Source organism: Peromyscus maniculatus, chromosome 12, assembly GCF_049852395.1.
Source record: "Peromyscus maniculatus bairdii isolate BWxNUB_F1_BW_parent chromosome 12, HU_Pman_BW_mat_3.1, whole genome shotgun sequence".
Lineage (NCBI taxonomy): Eukaryota > Metazoa > Chordata > Mammalia > Rodentia > Cricetidae > Peromyscus > Peromyscus maniculatus.
This window is the reverse complement of record NC_134863.1, coordinates 6321879-6340894: the sequence shown is the minus strand read 5'-3', so window position 1 is coordinate 6340894 and position 19016 is coordinate 6321879. Positions and strand designations below refer to the sequence as shown.

The following is a 19016-nucleotide window of genomic DNA, read 5'->3' as shown; positions in this document are numbered from 1 at the left end:
TAAACAGTGTTCCATATCTTCTTAGCAGTAAACTAAATTTAACATAGGATTAACCACTTCAAGAAGCAAGTCAGTGACATTACCTGCATCCACAATGTTATGCAATCCCTTTCTTAGAACAGACTAGGTGTTATGGGTAAAAACCCAGAGCCAACCATTCAGAAGGACCAAAGTTTAATACAGTTTCTGTATGATGGTGGCTGGAGGAGCCTGGAGAGAATCAGTTCTCATAGAGCAGCTCTGAATACACATTACAGGGAGCTTTGAAAGACAAACAAAGAAACTGCATGCTGCTTTGCAGTTGCAGGGAGAAGCATGCAAGCAGTTTAACAAGAGCCAAGAATATGCAGTTATTTGGAGCATTTTAACCCTGAGTTTCTAGAATATGATTGGGTACTTTCACAGGGGGCTTCCCAGAGTAGCAGATAGAAGCCAAATACAGATTCATCCAACACAAGATGGAGATACCTTTAACCTATTACACTAGGTGTATAACAAATGTCCATTTTCCTTTCTTCAGCCCTAGACATCCAGTGTCTTTCTTGTCCTGCAATCTTCTTTCATAACTTCAGACCCTGAGGCCAGGCAACACATAGCAGGAAGTCCCTGCATATAGGCTCTCATACCCCAAGAGACCGTAGGAGGCCATAAATTGAAACTGTGATAGTGAACCTGGCATTGCACTAGAGACACCAAAATGTTAGGCAAAAGCCATGAGATATCTGCCAATGAATGATGTGCATAGTGATTGAAACCAATCGCTATGTGTGTTGTAGGCAGAAAATGTGCAAAGGCAAAGATGCACAAGCCAGTTGATAACAGAAAGTCAAATGTCATGAAATCACACCATAGAATGTCAGGTACTTCCATCCCTAGTTGAAGAAATACTGGCAACTGATAGTTGCTGAGAGGAGAGGATAATTTTCTTCAGGGATGTGGACCCATGTTCCATTAGAAGACCCTAAACTCACACACATGCTGGCAATCACTTAATGGTCTCAGACAATAGTCTCCCACACACACACAACACAGCCACTCATTCCCACCTCCTCCAAGGCAAGGTCACCCATGGAGAGTCAGCAGAGCCTGGTACATTCAGTTGAGGCATGTCGAAGCCCATCCTTCCTGCAACAAGGCTGTGCAAGTTGTCCCACCATAGGCACTGGGCTCCAAAAAGCCCTCTCAGGCACCAGGATTGAGCATTTCTTGGATATATGCCCAAGAGTGGTATAGCTGGGTCTTGAGGTAGATTGATTCCCAATTTTCTGAGAAACTGCCATTCTGATTTCCAAAGTGGCTGTGCAAGTTTGCACTCCCAACACCAATGGTGGAGTGTTCCCCTTGCTCCACATCCTCTCCAACATAAACTGTCATCAGTGATTTTGATCATAGCCATTCTGACAGGTGTAAGATAGTATCTCAGTGTCATTTTGATTTGCATTTCTCTGATGACTAAGGATGTTGAGCAATTTCCTAAATGTCTTTTGGCCATTTGAGAGTCTTCTGTTGAGAATTCTATTTAACTATGTAGCCCATTTTTTAATTGGATTTCTTGATATTTTGATGCCTAGTTTCTTGAATTCTTTATATATTTTAGAGATCAGTACTCTGTCAGATGTGGGGTTAGTAAAGATCTTTTTTGATTCTGTATTCTGTTGTTTTGTCTTATTTACCTTGTACATTGCCTTACAGCAGCTTCTCGGTTTCAGGAGTCCCATTTATTCATTATTGCTCTCAGTATCTGTGCTATTGGTGTTAAATTTAGGAAGTGGTCTCCTGTGTCAGTGCATTCAAGACTACTTATTACTTTCTCTTCTATCAAGTTCAATGTAACTGGATTTATGTTGAGGTCTTTGATCCACTTGGATTTGAGTTTTGTGCATGGCAATAGATATGGATCCATTTGCAATCTTCTACATGTTAACATGTTATCCTAGCACTATTTGTTGAAGATGCTTTCTTTTTTCCATTGTAGGTTTTTTGCTTCTTTTTCAAAAATCAGGTGTTCATAGGTGTGCAGATTAATGTCAGGGTCTTCAATTCAATTCCATTGGTCCACAGGTCAGTTTTTATGCCAGGACCAAGCTGTTTTTATTACTATAGCTCTATGGTAGAGCTTGGTGTCAGGGATGGTGATGCCTCCAGAGGTAGATTTGTTGTACAGGATTCTTTTAGCTCTGTTAGGTTTTTTTGTTTTTCCATATGAAGTTGAGTATTATTCTTTCCAAGTCTGTAAAGAATTGTGTTGGGATTTTATTGAATCTGTAGATTGCTTTTGGTAAGATTGCCATTTTTACTATGTTAATCCTACCTATCCATGAGCATGGGCAGTCTTTCTATTTTCTGACATATTCTTCAATTTCTTTTTTCAGGGACTTAAAGTTCTTGTCATATAGGTCTTTCACTTTCTTAGTTAGAGTTACTCCAAGGTATTTTATATTATTTGTGGCTATTGTAAAGGATGATGTTTCTCTGATTTCTTTCTCAGCCCATTTATCATTTGTACATAGGAGGGCTACTGATTTTTTTGAATTAATCTTGTATCCTGCCATATTACTATAGGAGTTTATCAGCTGTAGAAGTCCCCTGGTAAAATTTTTGAGATCACTTACATATACTATCATATCATCTGCAAATAGTGGAAGCTTGACTTCTTCCTTTCCAATTTCTATCCCTTTGATCTCCTTTTGTTGTCTTATTGTTCTAGCTAGAACTTCAAGCACTATATTGAATAAATATGGGGAGAGTACACAGCTTTGCCTTGTTCCTGATTTTGGTGGAAACACTTTGAGATTCTCTCCATTTAATTTGATGTTGGCTGTTAGCTTTCTGTAAATTGCCTTTATTATGTCTAGGTGTGTTCCTTTTATTCCTGATCTCTATAGGGCCTTTATCATGAAGGGGTGTTGGATTTTGTCAAAGGCATTTTTAGCATCTAATGAGATGATCGTGTGGCTTTTTTTCTATCAGTTTGTTTATATGGTGTATTACACTGACAGATTTTTATATGTAGAACCATCCTTGCATCTTTGGGATGATGCCTATTTGGTCATGGTGGGTAATTTTTTGATGTGTTCTTGGATTCGGTTTGCCAATAATATTGAGTATTTTTGCATCAATGTTTATGAGGGAGATTGGTCTGTAATTCTCTTTCTTTGTTGTATCTTTGTGTGGTTTGGGTATCAAGATAACTGTAGCTTCATAAAAAGAGTTTGGTAATGTTCCTTCTGTTTTTATTGTGTGGAACAATTTGAAGAGTATTGGGATTAGCTCATATTTGAAAATCTGATAGAACTCTGCTGAAACCAGCTGGTCCTGGGCTTTTTTTGGTTGGGAGACTTAATGACCATTTCTACTTCCTTAGGGTTACTGATCTATTTAAATAGTTTATCTAGTCTCAATTTAACTTTGGTATGTGTTACCTATCCAGGATATTGTGCATTTCTTTCAGATTTTCCTATTTTGTGGAGTACAGATTTATGAAGTATGACCTGATGATTCTCTGGATTTCCTCATTGTCTGTTGTTATGTCTCACTTTTCATTTCTGATTTTGTTAATTTGGATGTTCTCTCTCTCTCTTTCTCTCTCTCTCTCTCTCTCTCTCTCTCTCTCTCTCTCTGCCTTTTTTCTTTTTTTTTAATTTTTATATTTTTTATTTTTTTAACATTTTATTAAGAAATTTTCTATTCATCCTACATACCACTCACAGATCCAACTTCCTTCCTCCTCTCACCCTCCAGCCCTCCCTTCCAATCCATCCCCCCATCCCCTCATCCTCCAAATCAAGGTCTCCCATGAGAAGTCAGCAGAACCCAGCACACTGAGCCCAGGCAGGTCCACACCCCTCCCCTCCACACCAAGGCTGCACAAGGTGCCACACCACAGGTACCAGGCTCACAAAAGCCTCCCCATGCACCAGGGATAGATCCTGATCCCCCTGCCTGGGTGTCCTCCAAACAGTTTGGGCTAACATCTGTCTCCTATATCCAGAGGGCCTAGTCCAGTCCCATGGGGGCTCCACAGCCACTAGTCCACAGTTCAAGGGTCTGTATCAGTGTGGCTGGTCATTTCTGCACATCTTCCCATCATGATCTCAACATCCCACACCCGTAGAATCCCTCCTTTCTCCCATCGACTAGATTCCAGGAGCTTAGCCTCGAGCTGGCACTCAGCTGCAGATCCCTGCATCTGCCTCCATCAATCACTGGATAAAAGCTCTATGATAGTGACAGTGTATTCATTCACTAGACCAGTCACCTGAGTGACCAGTCCAGGCACCCCCTCAATCACTGCCAGCAGTCCAAGGTGGGGTCATCCCTGTGGATTCCTGAAGCTTCCCCAGCACCCTGCCTCTTCCTACTCCCATGATGTCTTCATCTATCATGGTATCTCCTTCCCTGTTCTCCTACGCCAACCCCTCTTCAGCTCAACCCTCCCATTTCCCTATGTTCTCACCCTCCATTCCTTGCCCTCCTCTACTCCCCCCACTCCCAGCCCACTCATGCAGATCCCATCCACTTCTACTTTGCTGGGCAATTCCTGTTTCCCTCCCAGGGTCCCTCCCTGTCACCTAGCCTCTCTGGAGCCATGGGCTGCAGTCTGGCCATCCCTTGTCCTACATCTAATATCCACTTATGAATGAGTATATATTATGTTTGTCATTCTGAGTCTGGGTTACCTCACTCAGTATGATATTTTATGGTTCCATCCATTTGCCTGCAAATTTCATGATATCATTGTTTTTTACTGCTGAGCAGTACCACATTGTGTATATGTGCCACATTTTCTTTATCCATTCTTCAGTTGAGGGGCATCTAGGTTATTTCCAGGTTTGGGCTATTATGAACAATGTTGATATGAACACGATGAGCATGTGTCTTTGTGGCAAGATTGAGCATTCCTTGGGTATATGCCCAAGAGTGGTATAGCAGGGTCTTGAGAAAGACTGACACCAAATTTTCTGAGAAACCACCATACTGATTTCCAGAGTGGTTGTGCAAGTTTGTATTCCCACCAACAGTGGAGGAGTGTTCCCCTTGCTCCACATCCTCTCCAACATAAGCTGTCTTCAGTGTTTTTGATCTTAGCCATTCTGACAGGTTTAAGATGGTGTCTCAGAGTGGTTTTGATTTGCATTTGCCTTTTGGTAAATGTGGATAAGGGCTTGTCTATCTTATTGATTTTCTCAAAAAAACAACTCTTTGTTTCATTGATTCTTTGTATTGTTCTCTCTATTTTATTGATTCTAGCCCTCAATTTGATTATTTCCTGGCATCCATTCCTCTGGGTGAGTTCACTTCTTTTTGTTCTAGACCTTTCAGGTGTGCTGTTAAGTCACTTGTGTGAGATTTCTCCAACTTCTTTATGTGTGCATTTAGTGCTGTGAAATTTCCTCTTAGCTTTGCTTTCATAGTGTCCCATGAGTGTGGATATGTTGTACATTTATTTCCATTAAATTCTAGGAAATCTTTAATTTCTTTTTTTTCTTCCCTGACCCATTGGTTATTCAGTTGGGCATTGTTCAGTTTCAGTGAGATTTTAGGCTTTCTATAATTTTTGTTGTTGTTGAAATCTAACTTTAAGTCATGGTGGTCTGATAAAATGCAGGAAGTTTTCCCATTTTTTTGTATCTGTTGAGATTTGATTTGTAACCATGAATGTGGTCAGTTTTAGAGAAGGTTCCATGGGGTGCTGAGAAGAAGCTTTATTCTTTTGTGTTAGGCTGGAATGTTCTGTAGATATCTATTAAGTCCATTTGAGTCATAACTATTGATGTAACCAACCGTCTTATTAAATAAGAAACACAGAAACAATGCAAAAGAGAAAGCCGAGAGGTCAGAGCTCAGAGCTAAAATCTCACCCTTCCGCCTGCGGTGTCCCAGCTTCCTGAATGAGGAATCTATTTCCTGTCTGTTCGTCTATTTAAAGTATTTTGTTCTGCCTTCTCATTGGTTGTAAACCCAAACACGTGACTGCCTCGTCACCGTCTGAATGTACAGCCCCCTAAGTCTTAAAGGCATATGTCTCCAATGCTGGCTATATCCCTGAACACACAGATATCTATGGGATTAAAGGCGTGTGCCACCACTGCCACACTCTTGCTATGGCTCTAATAGCTCTGACCCCCAGGCAACTTTATTTATTAACATACAATCAAAATCACATTTCAGTACAATTAGATTACCACCACATTTCCCCTTTGACAGTTTTTTAATTCAGCTGTCCATTCTTCTTGGCTGTGTATATATGGCTTCATCTCAGCATCCCCTTCTTCTCCACATCCCTCTATTAAATGCCAGTCTACTTTTGAGAGGCATGAACTTTCAGCTGCTGTTCCATTGCACAACAGAAGCCATCGGCCCTCTGCCTGTAAAGCTGCCTTCGAAGAAAAGGGCACCGTACCTTTTCCGGATGCGAAGGCCACTTCAGGGATGGGGCCATATTGTCCTGGCCTCAGAAGATGCCTTTTGATAAAGCCATAACCACACTTGTTTTGACAAGAATCAGTAGTCCCTTGTTTTGTGTTCTGTCTGTCCATTTTGTCCTGTTGATTTGAGGATACTTTGTTGTCCAGTGGCTAACTTTTGCCACAAGGAAAGTTGACTCCATATGCAGTTTCTTCAATGCCCATATTTTCTCTGAAGTAGATTAGTACTGCCAGGAGGTGACATGTCTCAAAAAAGAAAAATTTTCTAAGTTATTAAAACATTTTAAATGCCATATTCTGTAGATCTCTGAAGGGTTTGAAGATGACCTGTCTAAAACATCTCTGCTCAATTTTTAAAACATATCTAATATGACTACAAGTTCTATTGTAATGTCTAACTACTAACTTTCATTTCTTTATATCCTAATAGTTGGTAATAATAACATTCAAGGATCAGAAATTTGTATTACATTGTTAAATGAATGGTATAAATACAATTAGAAATATACATATAACATTATCTAACAATATCAGTTTCAAATTTGTATACAATATAAAACAATTCAATCCAATGTAAAGTATTAGTAATTGTCTTTTTCTTTTCTTTCTTTCTTTCTCTCTTTTTTTTTAAACAAGAACCTTAAATCTAATCTAGAAGCTCTTTTTTTTTTTCTTTCGGTTTTTTGAGACAGGGTTTCTCTGTGTAGCTTTGCTCCTTTCCTGGATCTCACTCTGTAGACCAGGCTGGCCTTGAACTCACAAAGATCCGCCTGGCTCTGCCTTCTGAGTGCTGGGATTAAAGGCGTGCGCCACCACTGCCCAGTCTTGCTATGGCTCTAATAGCTCTGACCCCCGGGCAACTTTATTTATTAACATACAATCAAAATCACATTTCAGTACAATTAGATTACCACCACACATAACATCTGTTAGTCCCCTTATTTCTCTGTTAAGTTTCTGTCTGGCAGACCTGTCCATTGATGAGAGTGAGGTGTTGAAATCTCCCATTTCTAGTGTGTGGGGTTTGATGTGTGATTTAAGCTTTAGAAATATTTCTTTTACAAATGTGGGTGCCCTTGTATTGGGGCGTAAATGTTCAGAATTGAGACTTCATCTTGGTGGATTTTCCCTGAGATGAGTATGTAATGTCCTTCCCAACCTCTTTTGATTGATGTTAGTTTGAAGTCTGTTTTTATTAGATATTAGGATAGCTACACCAGCTTTCTTAAGTCCATTTGATTGGAAAGTCTTTTCCCAGCCTTTACTCTGAGGTAGTGTCTGTCTTTGAAGTTGAGGGGTGTTTCTTGTATGCAACAGAAGGACAGATCCTGTTTTCATATCCATTCTTTTAGCCTGTGTCTTTTTTATCTTTTTATAGGTGGGAATGACCAGTGATTGTTATTTCCTGTTATTTTTTGGTAGTAGTGTTGTGTGTTTCCCTTCTTTCATATTTGTTGGTGTGGGATTATCTATTGCCTGTGTTTTCATGGTTGTATCTAACTTCCTTAGGTTGGATTTTTCCTTCTCGTGCTTTCTGTAGGGCTTGTTTGTGGATAGGTATTGTTTAAATCTGGTTTTATCATGGAATATTTTGTTTACTCTGTCTATGGCAATTGAGAGTTTTGCTGGATATAATAGTCTGTGTTGGCATCCATGGTCTCTTAGTGTCTGTGTAATGTCTGTCCAGGACTTTTTGGCTTTCAAAGTCTCCATTGAGAAGTCAGGTATTATTCTGATGGGTCTGCCTTTATATGTTACTTGGCCTTTTTCCTTTACAGCACTTTGTAGCATGAATCTTAAAGGTGCTTATTAATAAAATTCAAACCTGAAGCCAGTTATTGAGGTGAATGCTGGAAGATCAGAGAAGTAGAACAAACCACAGCTACCTCATCTCACCAGTTCCTCAGCTGATCCTGTTTCCTCAGACTGGAAGCCTCTGTGTCCTTGTCCAAATGAATCTCAGCTGAACTGTTTATCAAAAGCCTAAATGCTTAACCAGCTAAAAGCTCCTAGTTTCTGGTCCTCACACCTTACATAACTTTCTGCTTTCTTCCATCACTCCCTGGGATTAAAGGCTCACTTTCTGGGATTAAAGGCATGAGTCACCATGCCTGGCAGTTTCCAGTGTGGCCTTGAACTCATAGAGATCCAGAGGGATTTCTGCCTCTGAAATGCTAGGATTAAAGGTGTGTGCTACCACTGCCTATCCTCTATGTTTAATATTGTGGCTGTTCTTTTCTCTGACCCTAGATAAGTTTATTAGCATGCACAATATTTTGAGTAACACAATACCACCACAGTTCTTAATTTTTTTCTTTGTTCTATATGTTTAGTGGTTTGATTATTATGTGGCAAAGGGACTTTTTTTAATGCAGTCTATTTGGTGTTCTGTAAGCTTCTTGTATCTTCATAGGCATTTCCTTCTTTAGATTGGGTAAGTTTTTTTTATATGATTTTGTTGAATATATTTTCAGGGCCTTTGAGTTGGTATTCTTCTATCCCTATTATTCTTAGGTTTGGTCTTTTCGTGGTGTCCCAAATTTCCTGGACATTTTATATTACGACTTTCTTGGATTTAGTGTTTTCTTTGACTGAGGAATCTAGTTCCTCTATTTTATATTCAATTCCAGAGATTCTCTCTTCCATCTCTTACATTCTGTTGGTTATGCTTGCATCTGTAGTTCCTGTTTGTTTACTCGGATTTTCCATTTCCAGCATTCTCACATTTTGTCTTTTTTATTGCCTCTATTTCAGTTTCCAAATTTTGAACTGCTTCCTTCATCTGTTTAATTGCTTTCTCTTGGCTTTCTTTAAGGGTTTTATTGATTTCTTACAATTTTTTGTTTGTCTTTTCCTCCATTTCTTTAAAAGAAATTTTCATTTCTTCTATAAAGGACTCTACCATCTTAAAGTCATTTTTAAGGTTGATTTCTTCTGCTTCGTCTGCATTGGAATATTCAGATCTTGCTGATTTAGAACCACTAAATTTGATCATGCCATGTTGGTCTTCATGTTGTTGACTATATTTTTGCACTAGCATCTACCTATCTCTTCCTCCACTAGGTGCAAGTAGTGTCTGTGTCTGAGGGAGCCTCTCTCAGTCCGATTGAAACTCTTGGTCCAATGGGAGCTCTTGGTCTAATCAGGGCTCTTGGTCCAACTGTTACTGATGGACTCTGTGTCTCAGGGAACATCTCTTAGTCTAATAGGTGCTAGTGGGCCCTGTCTCAGGCAGCACCTATTTGCAATTGGTGCAGGGTGAGCTTATGGTTTCTGTGGTCATTGGTGATGTAAGAGATGATTGTTTTGGTGAGTGGTGTAGGGGACAAATCTGCTGCCCAGTCTCTAGGGCTGCACTGTCTGGGGGTGGGGTGTGGAATGTGCCCCTGGGGCCTATGGGATAGAGACCTGGTCTGCCCAGTCCAGAGATTGGGCCTTACCTGTTCCCAGGCAGTGCAGGGTGGGCTTACAGGACTGGTGGTCACTGATGTTGCAGGGGATGGTTGTCTTGGCAAGGGGGTGGGGGAAGAGGCAGCTGTTGGGTTACTGGGGCTCCAATGGCATGGGGGAGGCACATGGAATGTGCCCCCTGGGCCTAGGAGCTAGGGACCTGGTCTGCCCGGTCTGAATATGAGGCCTTTACCTGTTCCCAATCAGTGCAGGGTAGGTTTATGGGTCTAGTGTCAAAACTATTTTAAAATCCAAAGTCTTTTCTGGGACTCAAAACTGTATGCTAACTATGACAAACAGATATATTGAGGAGCATTGGACCAAAGCAGAACTGAAATCCAGCAGCACAAACTCTATTCAGCCTTTTGGCCTAGTTCCACACCCTGTCTGCTGCTCTCCTAGGCAGGTATTACATGTGTCAGGCATCTCCAACATCTTGATGTCTCCAACACAGTCCAGGCTTCATTTCACAGATTCACAAAGTGACTTTTCTGAGCCTCCAGGCAGGGAATTTACTGCCACATACCAGGCCTCAGCTGTTTTTCTTAGCCTGTAAGGAGGATTCCTCAGCCCCTTTATGCCCATATCTTCCTTAACCAAGGGTCTACATTTTAATATCATGTTTTATTAATATGTTTTCTTTTTGGATAGTTGGTCAAGGGTTTGTCAATATTATCTTCTCACAGAATCAGCTGTTTCTTTAAGTGGCTGCTTTTTTTTCATTTATATTTTATTAATTTCAACCCTGATTTTGATTACTTTTTCCCATCCACTATTTTTGAATTTAGTTTGTTATTTTTTGTGAAAGAATTAAGGTACAACATTGACTTATTAGTTTGAGATTTCTTTAAAACCTTTGATATTTCAAAATTTTTGATATCTTTTAAATTTTTATATACTACATGCAACATTATATAGACTAAACAGGCTGTATTATATATGTATAAAGAAATATATATAAACATATATGTGTGTAACAACAATTGTTGAAAAGAGAGGCCATTAATTTGAAGGAGAACAAAAAGGGATACATGGGAGGGTGTGGAAGGATGAAAGGGAAGAGGGGAGTGATATAATTATAATCATAAAAATAAAGAAAATAATTTCAAATTTTTGTGTAGATTTTTAGCAGTATAAACATCCCTCTACTGCCTTCATTGTGCCTGCCTTCTTTCAATTCTATACATTCCTTAACTTTACCTTATTGATTTCTTCCTTGCCTGGCCTTATAATTCAGTCCTTTTTTATTTAGTTTCTGTACTTTTCATGAGTTCTTTTGCTCTTGATACTTACCTTTATTCCTATGGTCAGATAGAATTCAAGATGGTATTTAGTTTTTCTGTTTTGGTTGAAATTTGATTTGTTTGTTTTCTAACATATCATCATTTTTGGAAAAAACTCCCCTGAACTGCTGATAAGACTGTGATTTGTTTAGTTTTGTGAAAATGTTATGTAGATCTGTTGTTCAGCTTGATTTATGATGTCATTTAACACTAACACTTCTCTATTTACATTTTTCTGGATGACTTGTCTATTGGTAAGGGTGAGATATTGAAGTTACCTAGTACCAATGTGTTGGCACTAACCTATGGACTTTTACCCAGGAGTATTTCAGTCATGAAACTGAGTGGACTGCATTTGGTGAGTATGTTTAGAATTATAATATCCTGTCATTGAACAATTCCTCTGACAAGTATTATTTCTTCTGGCCAGAAATAATGATAGCAATAATGATGCCTACTTTTTTCTTAGTTCCATTTGCTTAGAATGTCTTTTCCTTTCCTTTACTCTAAAGTGCTATCTGTGATTAGTGTTTAGTTGGGTTTCTTGGATCCAGCAAAAGAGACATTGTGTTTTCTGATCTAATCTGCAACTCTGTAATTTTTGAGAAATTAAAATCATTATATTCAGAGTTATTGATAGCTGTATATGGTTTATTCAGTGATTTTTCTTAGAAGTCCTTTGATTATCTGTCCCAGCTTTGTGTGTTTCCTGTAATTCTGTGTAATATCCTGGGGCCTCAAGAGTGTTCATTCTTCCGTTAGACTGAAGTAAAGCTGCCTTAGTGCTCATAAATCCCCTTTTTATCTGTTTTAATTAAACAAGGCATTTGGTCCTCCCTCTACATTAATACATAGTTTTGCTGTATACAATAATATAGATTAGCAGTTGTCATCTCTCAGGACTTAGATTATATCTGTCCAGGTCCTTTAGGTTTTAAAAGTTTCTGTCAATTTTCATTTGCTTGCTTTATGAATTACTTGCTTACAAGTAGCCTTTGTTTTTTCTATGTTGTTGGAAACTATGGATTTGGTCCTGGAACCCTAGCTAGGCATGGCAACATAATAAAAAAGAACAAACTTAAAAGGGCTGGATGGTGTTGGAACATGCCTTTAAAAGCAGCATTAGGGAAGCAGAGGCCAGTAGATCTCTCAGAGTTCCAGGACAGTTTGGTCTACAGAGCAAGTTCCAGGACAGGCTTCATAAAATGTGTTGAAATAAAACATTTTTTTAGCCTTAGATAAAGACTTTCATGATTTTCTCTGCAGTAACAGAGAACATGCTCTCTGAGCCTAGGGAGATGTAGTCACATAGTAAGAAAACAGTAGTCATAAGGCTATACCAGGGTTTTTGTGTTCTACTTCTCCATCTGTGCATGCTATACTGTACCATAGAGCACAATAATACACAGGCTCATCCTCAGGCTGTTCCCCTGTGATGGTGAGGGCAGCCTTGTCTCCAAGCAGGGAGCCTGAGGATCGGGCAGGAACACCTGGGATTCTGTTGCTAGTATCACCTATCAGACCACTGTGTACCCGGTAAGATTTTTCTTGGACCCAGTTGGCATAGTTACTTGTAGTAACAGCCCCAGTACTTGAGCCACAGGTGAGTGTGACTGTCCCTCCAGGAGATGTGGTGAGTGATGATTCCTGAGTCACAACAGCCTGGGAAATGGCCCTTGCAAACAGTTGAGAAATCCAGTGGTCAATAGCAAAGCAGATAAAAGATGTGCACCGTTGCATATCCACCCTGGCCCTAAAAGACCCCCTGACCTGTGCAGTGAGCCAGAAGTGTGATCCAAACAGAAGTCCAGGCCATGACTCCTGGTCCAGGTCTGCTCTTCTCAAGATTGCTCAGCAAAAGGCAGTGTCACAGTGCTTACTATAACAACTAACATGGAGCCAGACACTCATTAATGCAAATGAACTCCTCTTCCAGGCTGATTATATGCTGTCAGATGCAAGTTATGGAGTTGACACAAGTTACTGATTGAATATTTTTAAGAATATTCAAGATCATTCCATTACTGTTCAGCTACCTTTGCTTTTCCAGAGACAAAAGTGTCTTCTGTCTAATGTCCTAGAGGGACATTAGCAGTGCAAGCTATGCTCCACCAAGTCTTACCCTACTGACAGTGAGAATCATTGGAAGATGCAGGACAATGTAAAGGAAGGAATAAGGAGAAAGAGGCAAAGTAATTTAAAGAGCTCACAGTTAGTAAGGTAAGGATGGGAACATGACTTGATCTTCATTTCTTTCTTCATCATAGTTTTCACCTCATGCAAGATGATTGTGTATAGTATAATGAGTCTAAAGCTGCCAAATCAACTCACCATGACACCTCACTACACAAGCACAAAAAATGAATTAGAGAACTGAATGACAAGAGCAGAAGGGGGCAAGGTAATAAAACAGGTGGATCTCTGATGCACGACATGAGGTAGCAAGCTTTCCAAAAGCAGTCCATTTTACAGTTAGCATCACTTTCTCATATGGCTTATCATTCTGCTCAAGTGTGCTCGTGCATTAACACATGGACATATTAATACAAGGCAGAATTATTCATCATTCAGATAATCCAAATGTGTGTCATGTAACAAAGAAACCATAGTATATCTGTATACCCTGCACAGAAACTAGAAAGGATCAAGTGCATGTACACACAAGCATAAAACAGGGTTTTGGAATCACCTTGTCAGGTTTTTAAAGACTGTAATTTTGGAGTACAAGTGCCTATTTCTGAAATGATGGGTTGTAGTTTCAAGCAACAAAGCAGATCACTAGATTCAAGCTTCATGGGATTAATGTAGAGGTGAAAATGTAGGGTAGATAGGGAGTATTTAAATTGTTTAACAAATAATATATATCATAACACATTTGAAAATAAGTATTTTATATAAATTATATGTGTGTGCATTTGCCAAACTTTGTCTCTAACATGGGTGCATTTTATGAACATTCCAGCTCAATAAACTTGTTTTAAATATCTAACAAGATTTTGACATCAAACCTATTTTTAACTTCTTCACAAAAGATTGATTGAAATATGATTACCAAAAAAGGATAATAATGTAAATCTATTGCCATTTATTTGTAGTTCTTGAGACACATTGAATTCTTTCTAAGATAATGTAAATATTTGGAGCTAAGATCTGGGCTTTGCAGCAGGAAAGCTCTGACAGGTGGACAGAAAAACAGATAGATGATTCTTCCCATGAGAACCAGAGCTAAGTTTCGCATCCTGTGTCCAGCATTCCCATGATGGAGAATTTATACTTCTACACAGTAGATAGATTGTACTTCTATCACCTTAGGGCCTATTGGATCTAGAAGTTTCTTTCAAAGAAGGTACACTTGAGCAGTGAGGAGTTGAGGAGGGTAGAGACTGCATGCTGAGGTCTCAGGGCCCAGGCCTGGCTTGTGACAGAACATTCTGGGTAAATGGACACAGATGCGGTAGTGGTGACAGGGTTAGAGACAGTGCTGAGCTTGACAGCAAAGGAAAGGGGACATCTCATGTAGCCCTGGGGCTGGAAGGAATACAGTGAAGCCTCTGCTTGGTGACTCATCATGCCTGGCTTCTGCGGGTCATGTTAACAATGCTGACCTTAGTAGACACTCATGTTAATGACTTCAGACAAAATGACATGTGTCCCTGGAGTGATTATCAAGTCTCCCTGTGCCTTCTTGGGACTCTCTAGTGTATATTTTGTCATAGAACAAGCTTTTTATTGCTTTTTACTTGGCCATGGACTTTTTAGTATCTTAATGCCACCTAGGAAGTATGCCAGTGAAGGACACTCAAAAGATATAAGGCATATGAACCCAAGTTTTTACTCTCTTTTAGTTAACTTATATATTTTAATGAATATATGTTCCATTAAGATGAGTTTGAGAATAGTAAGAATCAGCTTCATCCAAGGCTGCATTATAAGAATAACCAATACCCTTGTAAAGTTTGAGAAATCTTTGAGCAAGTCACTGTTGCTCAAGAATCCTAAGATAAATACAAGTCTGTGTGGTCCTGCAGGAGATTTCAGCTGGGTCTTGGATTCTCCGGGAAGCAGAGAAGCAGAGTTCCCACACTGCAGCCACTGCTCTGGCTGCAGGGGAGTGTGGCAGATGCTCCAGAGGATACACTGTGAGGGCAGCTGAGTCAGCACAGCATGGCAGAGGGACCCTGCAAACAGTATGAGAATACATGCAGCAGAGACCAGAGTAGACACTCCCATGGATTGCTGGACAAGGCTGAGTGGGAATTGAGACCTGTTGATGCACATTCCTACCTGTGACCTGAGGGAAGAGCAGGAGGAAGGGCACAGTCCCCTCATGAGGGACACAGCTCCTGAGCCTTACCATAGGCAGCCCTGCCTCAGATCTCATTGCATCCCCTCCTCATTACGCACACAGAGCCTTTCCTGCCAAAATGTTTCCATCCATGATGGCCTCTGTTCCTCCCTCAGCCTTAGTGCTAATGCTCTCAGCTCATACACATTTGGGAGGATGGAGGGTTATTTATTCACTGGGGACCCCACAGGAGGAAGTACCTGCTGAACAAGGTGAAAGTCTTCTTCCAGGCTTGAGAATATGCAGCTACTGATTCCTAATAAATGGTATCTCCTCTATGCCAAAACATTTTTGAGCAAATAATCCTTATTTTACTACAAACACAGACTGCCTCACAGTGTCCCCTGCTGGTTAAAAGGTCCACACTCACCATGGCCAAAAGACTGTGCTCACATTGCAGCTCTCCTGATCTCTGTCTCTACAGAGACATCCATTGTAACATGAATCTTAAATGGTTTTATAATAAAAATCCCAGAGCCAGATATTGGGGTGAAAACTGAAAGATCAGAGAAGCAGAATACCCAGCCACTAGTTCTTACCTCTACAAAATCCTCAGCCTAAAGAGAGCAAGTGCCTCTTTCCTCACACCTTTTATACCTTTCTGTGTCCTGCCATATTACTTTCTGGGATTAAAGGCATGTGTCAACACTACCTGGTTCTATTTTTCTCATGTAGCCCAGTGAAGCCTTGAACTCACAGACATCCAGATGGATCTCTGCCTTCCAAGTGATAGGATTAAAGGTGCGTGCCACCACTGCCTGACCTCTATGTCTAATTTAGTTGATGGCTCTGTCCTCTGATCTCCAGGTAAGCTTTATTGGAGTACAAAATATACTACCACAATTCATAGTCTAATTTCTAAGTTCTGTGATTCTGATATGCTGTGTTTTATCTGTAGCTTCTCAGCACAAGACTGCTATTCCCTGTGAGCTCTTTCTGCTGTGGATTATGTAAACATGAACTGTTAACAGCTTTCCACCACCTGGTCCTCAGTTCTCAGAGCATTTACACTGTGAGAGGCCTATCCAGGGAGGCCCTGTGCTCTGTGCTGTGGGTTTGCCCCTGGGAGGAAGCAGCTGCTGTAACACTGTAATGGGCCAGTGAGCAACTGTTCTGGGTCCATTGAATTTGAACACTTGAGTCACTGAGATTTCTGTGAAGGGTCACAGTCCCCCCTGGTGGCTACATTATTCTGAGTTTGGAGATTTCATTCATTGAACCATTGTTTATATATTTTATCAAGCATCCATACATTTATTTCTCAAGCTGACTCATAATCAACCTGTTCCTTTCTTTACTTATTTTGGTTTATAAGTATTTCTCTCATTTTTGAAAAATTATTTCTAATTTTTTTTTAGATTGGGAATTTTATCTACCCTTAAAAGGCCTCCAACTTAGTGGAATAATTTACATGTGGTTCTTTTATCAAAGACTGTTTCAGTACACAAACATTATATCCTCATCTAGTGACTAATAATTGAAATCTCTTGTAACTTGCAACCAAGATAATGATGGCAGGTGCCTCCTGTGGTCATATGTTTCCTCAGCTAGGTTGACTCCAATATTCTGTGTGTGTGTGTGTGTGTGTGTGTGTGTGTGTGTGTGTGTGTGTGCTTGTTTGTTGTAAATGGGATTATGTACCCCACATTTTTGAAATTTCTCTATGTTTTCATTGGTGTATAGAAATGTTATTTGACTTTATGTTTATTTTTGATCATTCCACTTTGCTGAATTTATCAGTCCTAAAATGCTTTTGTGGTTGTTTAGGGTCTCTTATGTAAAGAATCATCATCTGCAAATAGGGTGCCATTACTTCTCTTCCCATTTCTAAACTTTTTACGTTCTCCTGTCTTTTTGCTTTAGCTGAGATTTTAAGCAATTAACTGAATAAGAGTGGGGGTGGGGACACTTTTTCTCTATCATAGTGGAAATGTTTGAGGTCCCCCCCCCCCATTTAACATAACTTTAGGAATTGACTTTGGGAGTTTTAGGGGTTTTTTTTCATCCAACAAGAAGCCATAGCTTTATTAGTGATAGAAACAGTACAAATTTCAAACCAAGCTGTAGTTCCACTTTCGAAACACCAAAAACGGGAGAGAGGAGGCGGAGAATGGAAGTGTCCTTGCTGTCAAATAGTTACATTGTTAATTCCATAATAGCATTTACAATATCATTACTGTTGTTTTTCAGGGCTCGGACTGCCTTTGCTCATGACACATTTGCTTGTGACATGACCAATTCTATGTCCTTAACCTCCACACCTGTCTCATCAACCTCTTCCTCCTCACTCTCCTCTTATACAGTCGGAGTCCGAGTATTTTCCTGAATGTTTGAAACAGCTTCACCTTGAACCTTGAACTTCTCAGCAGCTGCTAACTGTGCTTGCTGAGACAAATCTTCAATCTTGGCTTCTCCAAAAACTATGTAGGTGTCTGAAGCTGGGCTCTTGTAGACATCTGGTTTTGTGATAACAAAGAAGATATTTTTAGATTTCCGGATAGCGACTCTAGTAACCCCTGTAACCTGTCGAAGACCCAGTTTGGACATAGCCTTCCTTGCCTTCTTCTCGCTCCGACTCTGTTTTGCTTTACTGACAGGTTCTTCATCGATTTCAGCTGCTGCAGGCAGCTGGGCTTGTTGTGTGGTTGTCTGTGTGGAGTCTTGTTCCTCGAGCTCTTGTACTGATTCATCACTGTTGGATTCTGTTCCTGACCCTGTCTCAGCCTGAGGCTGTGGCAACTCCTGCTCTGTAGCAGGGACGGTCTCTGTGGCTTCACCAGGCATTTTGTGCGGAGAGCGTGGAACCAAGATGGCGGCGGGAGGAGAGCGGGTGAGAGCGCGACACACGCCTGTGGCAGGGGTGGGAGTTTTAGTTTTTATGTTGTTTTGTTGTTATGTTCATCTCTAGCCTCTCTACAACTTTTTAAAATTTGCAGTGTTTGTCCTGACTAAATACATAACAGGTCTGAGAACTAACCACATGAGCTAAGTACTTAACCATGGGGAGGATGTGAGTACATTAGAATAAAAGAATCCCTTCCAAGGAATTGTTTCTACTATGCTATGATGTCAGTGAACAGAGAGCCCCACAACAGAATGAGAAAATCTTTGCCTGATATGCACGTGTCTGAAGAATAGTATCTTAAAAGGGAAAATGAAAAAACCAAGAAGACAAATAAATGATTTAAAAATAGGTCATTGGATGAGCAGAATGTTCTCTAAAGAAGAAATACAAATTGTTAATAAATACTTTATAAGAAATGCTCAGCATCATTATCTTTTGGGAAATGCAGTTTAAAACCACCTTAAGATTTCATCTGACCCTAGTCAGAATGTTGATCATCAAGAATAGAAATAACATAAATTGTGCTATGGAAGTAGTGAAAGAGAAATTTCCATACACTCTTAGTGGGAGTACAAGGGCACGCAAATTCTCTAGAGGTCAGTCCTGAATATTCAAAAAAAGATCTACAATCTTTATAAAGATATACCATTCCTGGATATACTCAA

The 19016-nt window shown here is 40.0% G+C and overlaps 1 pseudogene and 1 gene segment (V, D, J or C); both read right to left on the bottom strand.

Annotated features, from left to right (window-relative positions):
• Positions 1-12487: 12487 nt before the first annotated feature.
• Positions 12488-12901, bottom strand: LOC143268185 (Ig lambda-1 chain V region-like). The segment is given in 1 exon segment: positions 12488-12901. A coding segment is annotated over 1 exon segment (414 nt).
• Positions 12902-17500: 4599 nt separating this feature from the next.
• Positions 17501-18339, bottom strand: LOC102920713 (nascent polypeptide-associated complex subunit alpha pseudogene; annotated as a pseudogene).
• Positions 18340-19016: the final 677 nt, after the last annotated feature.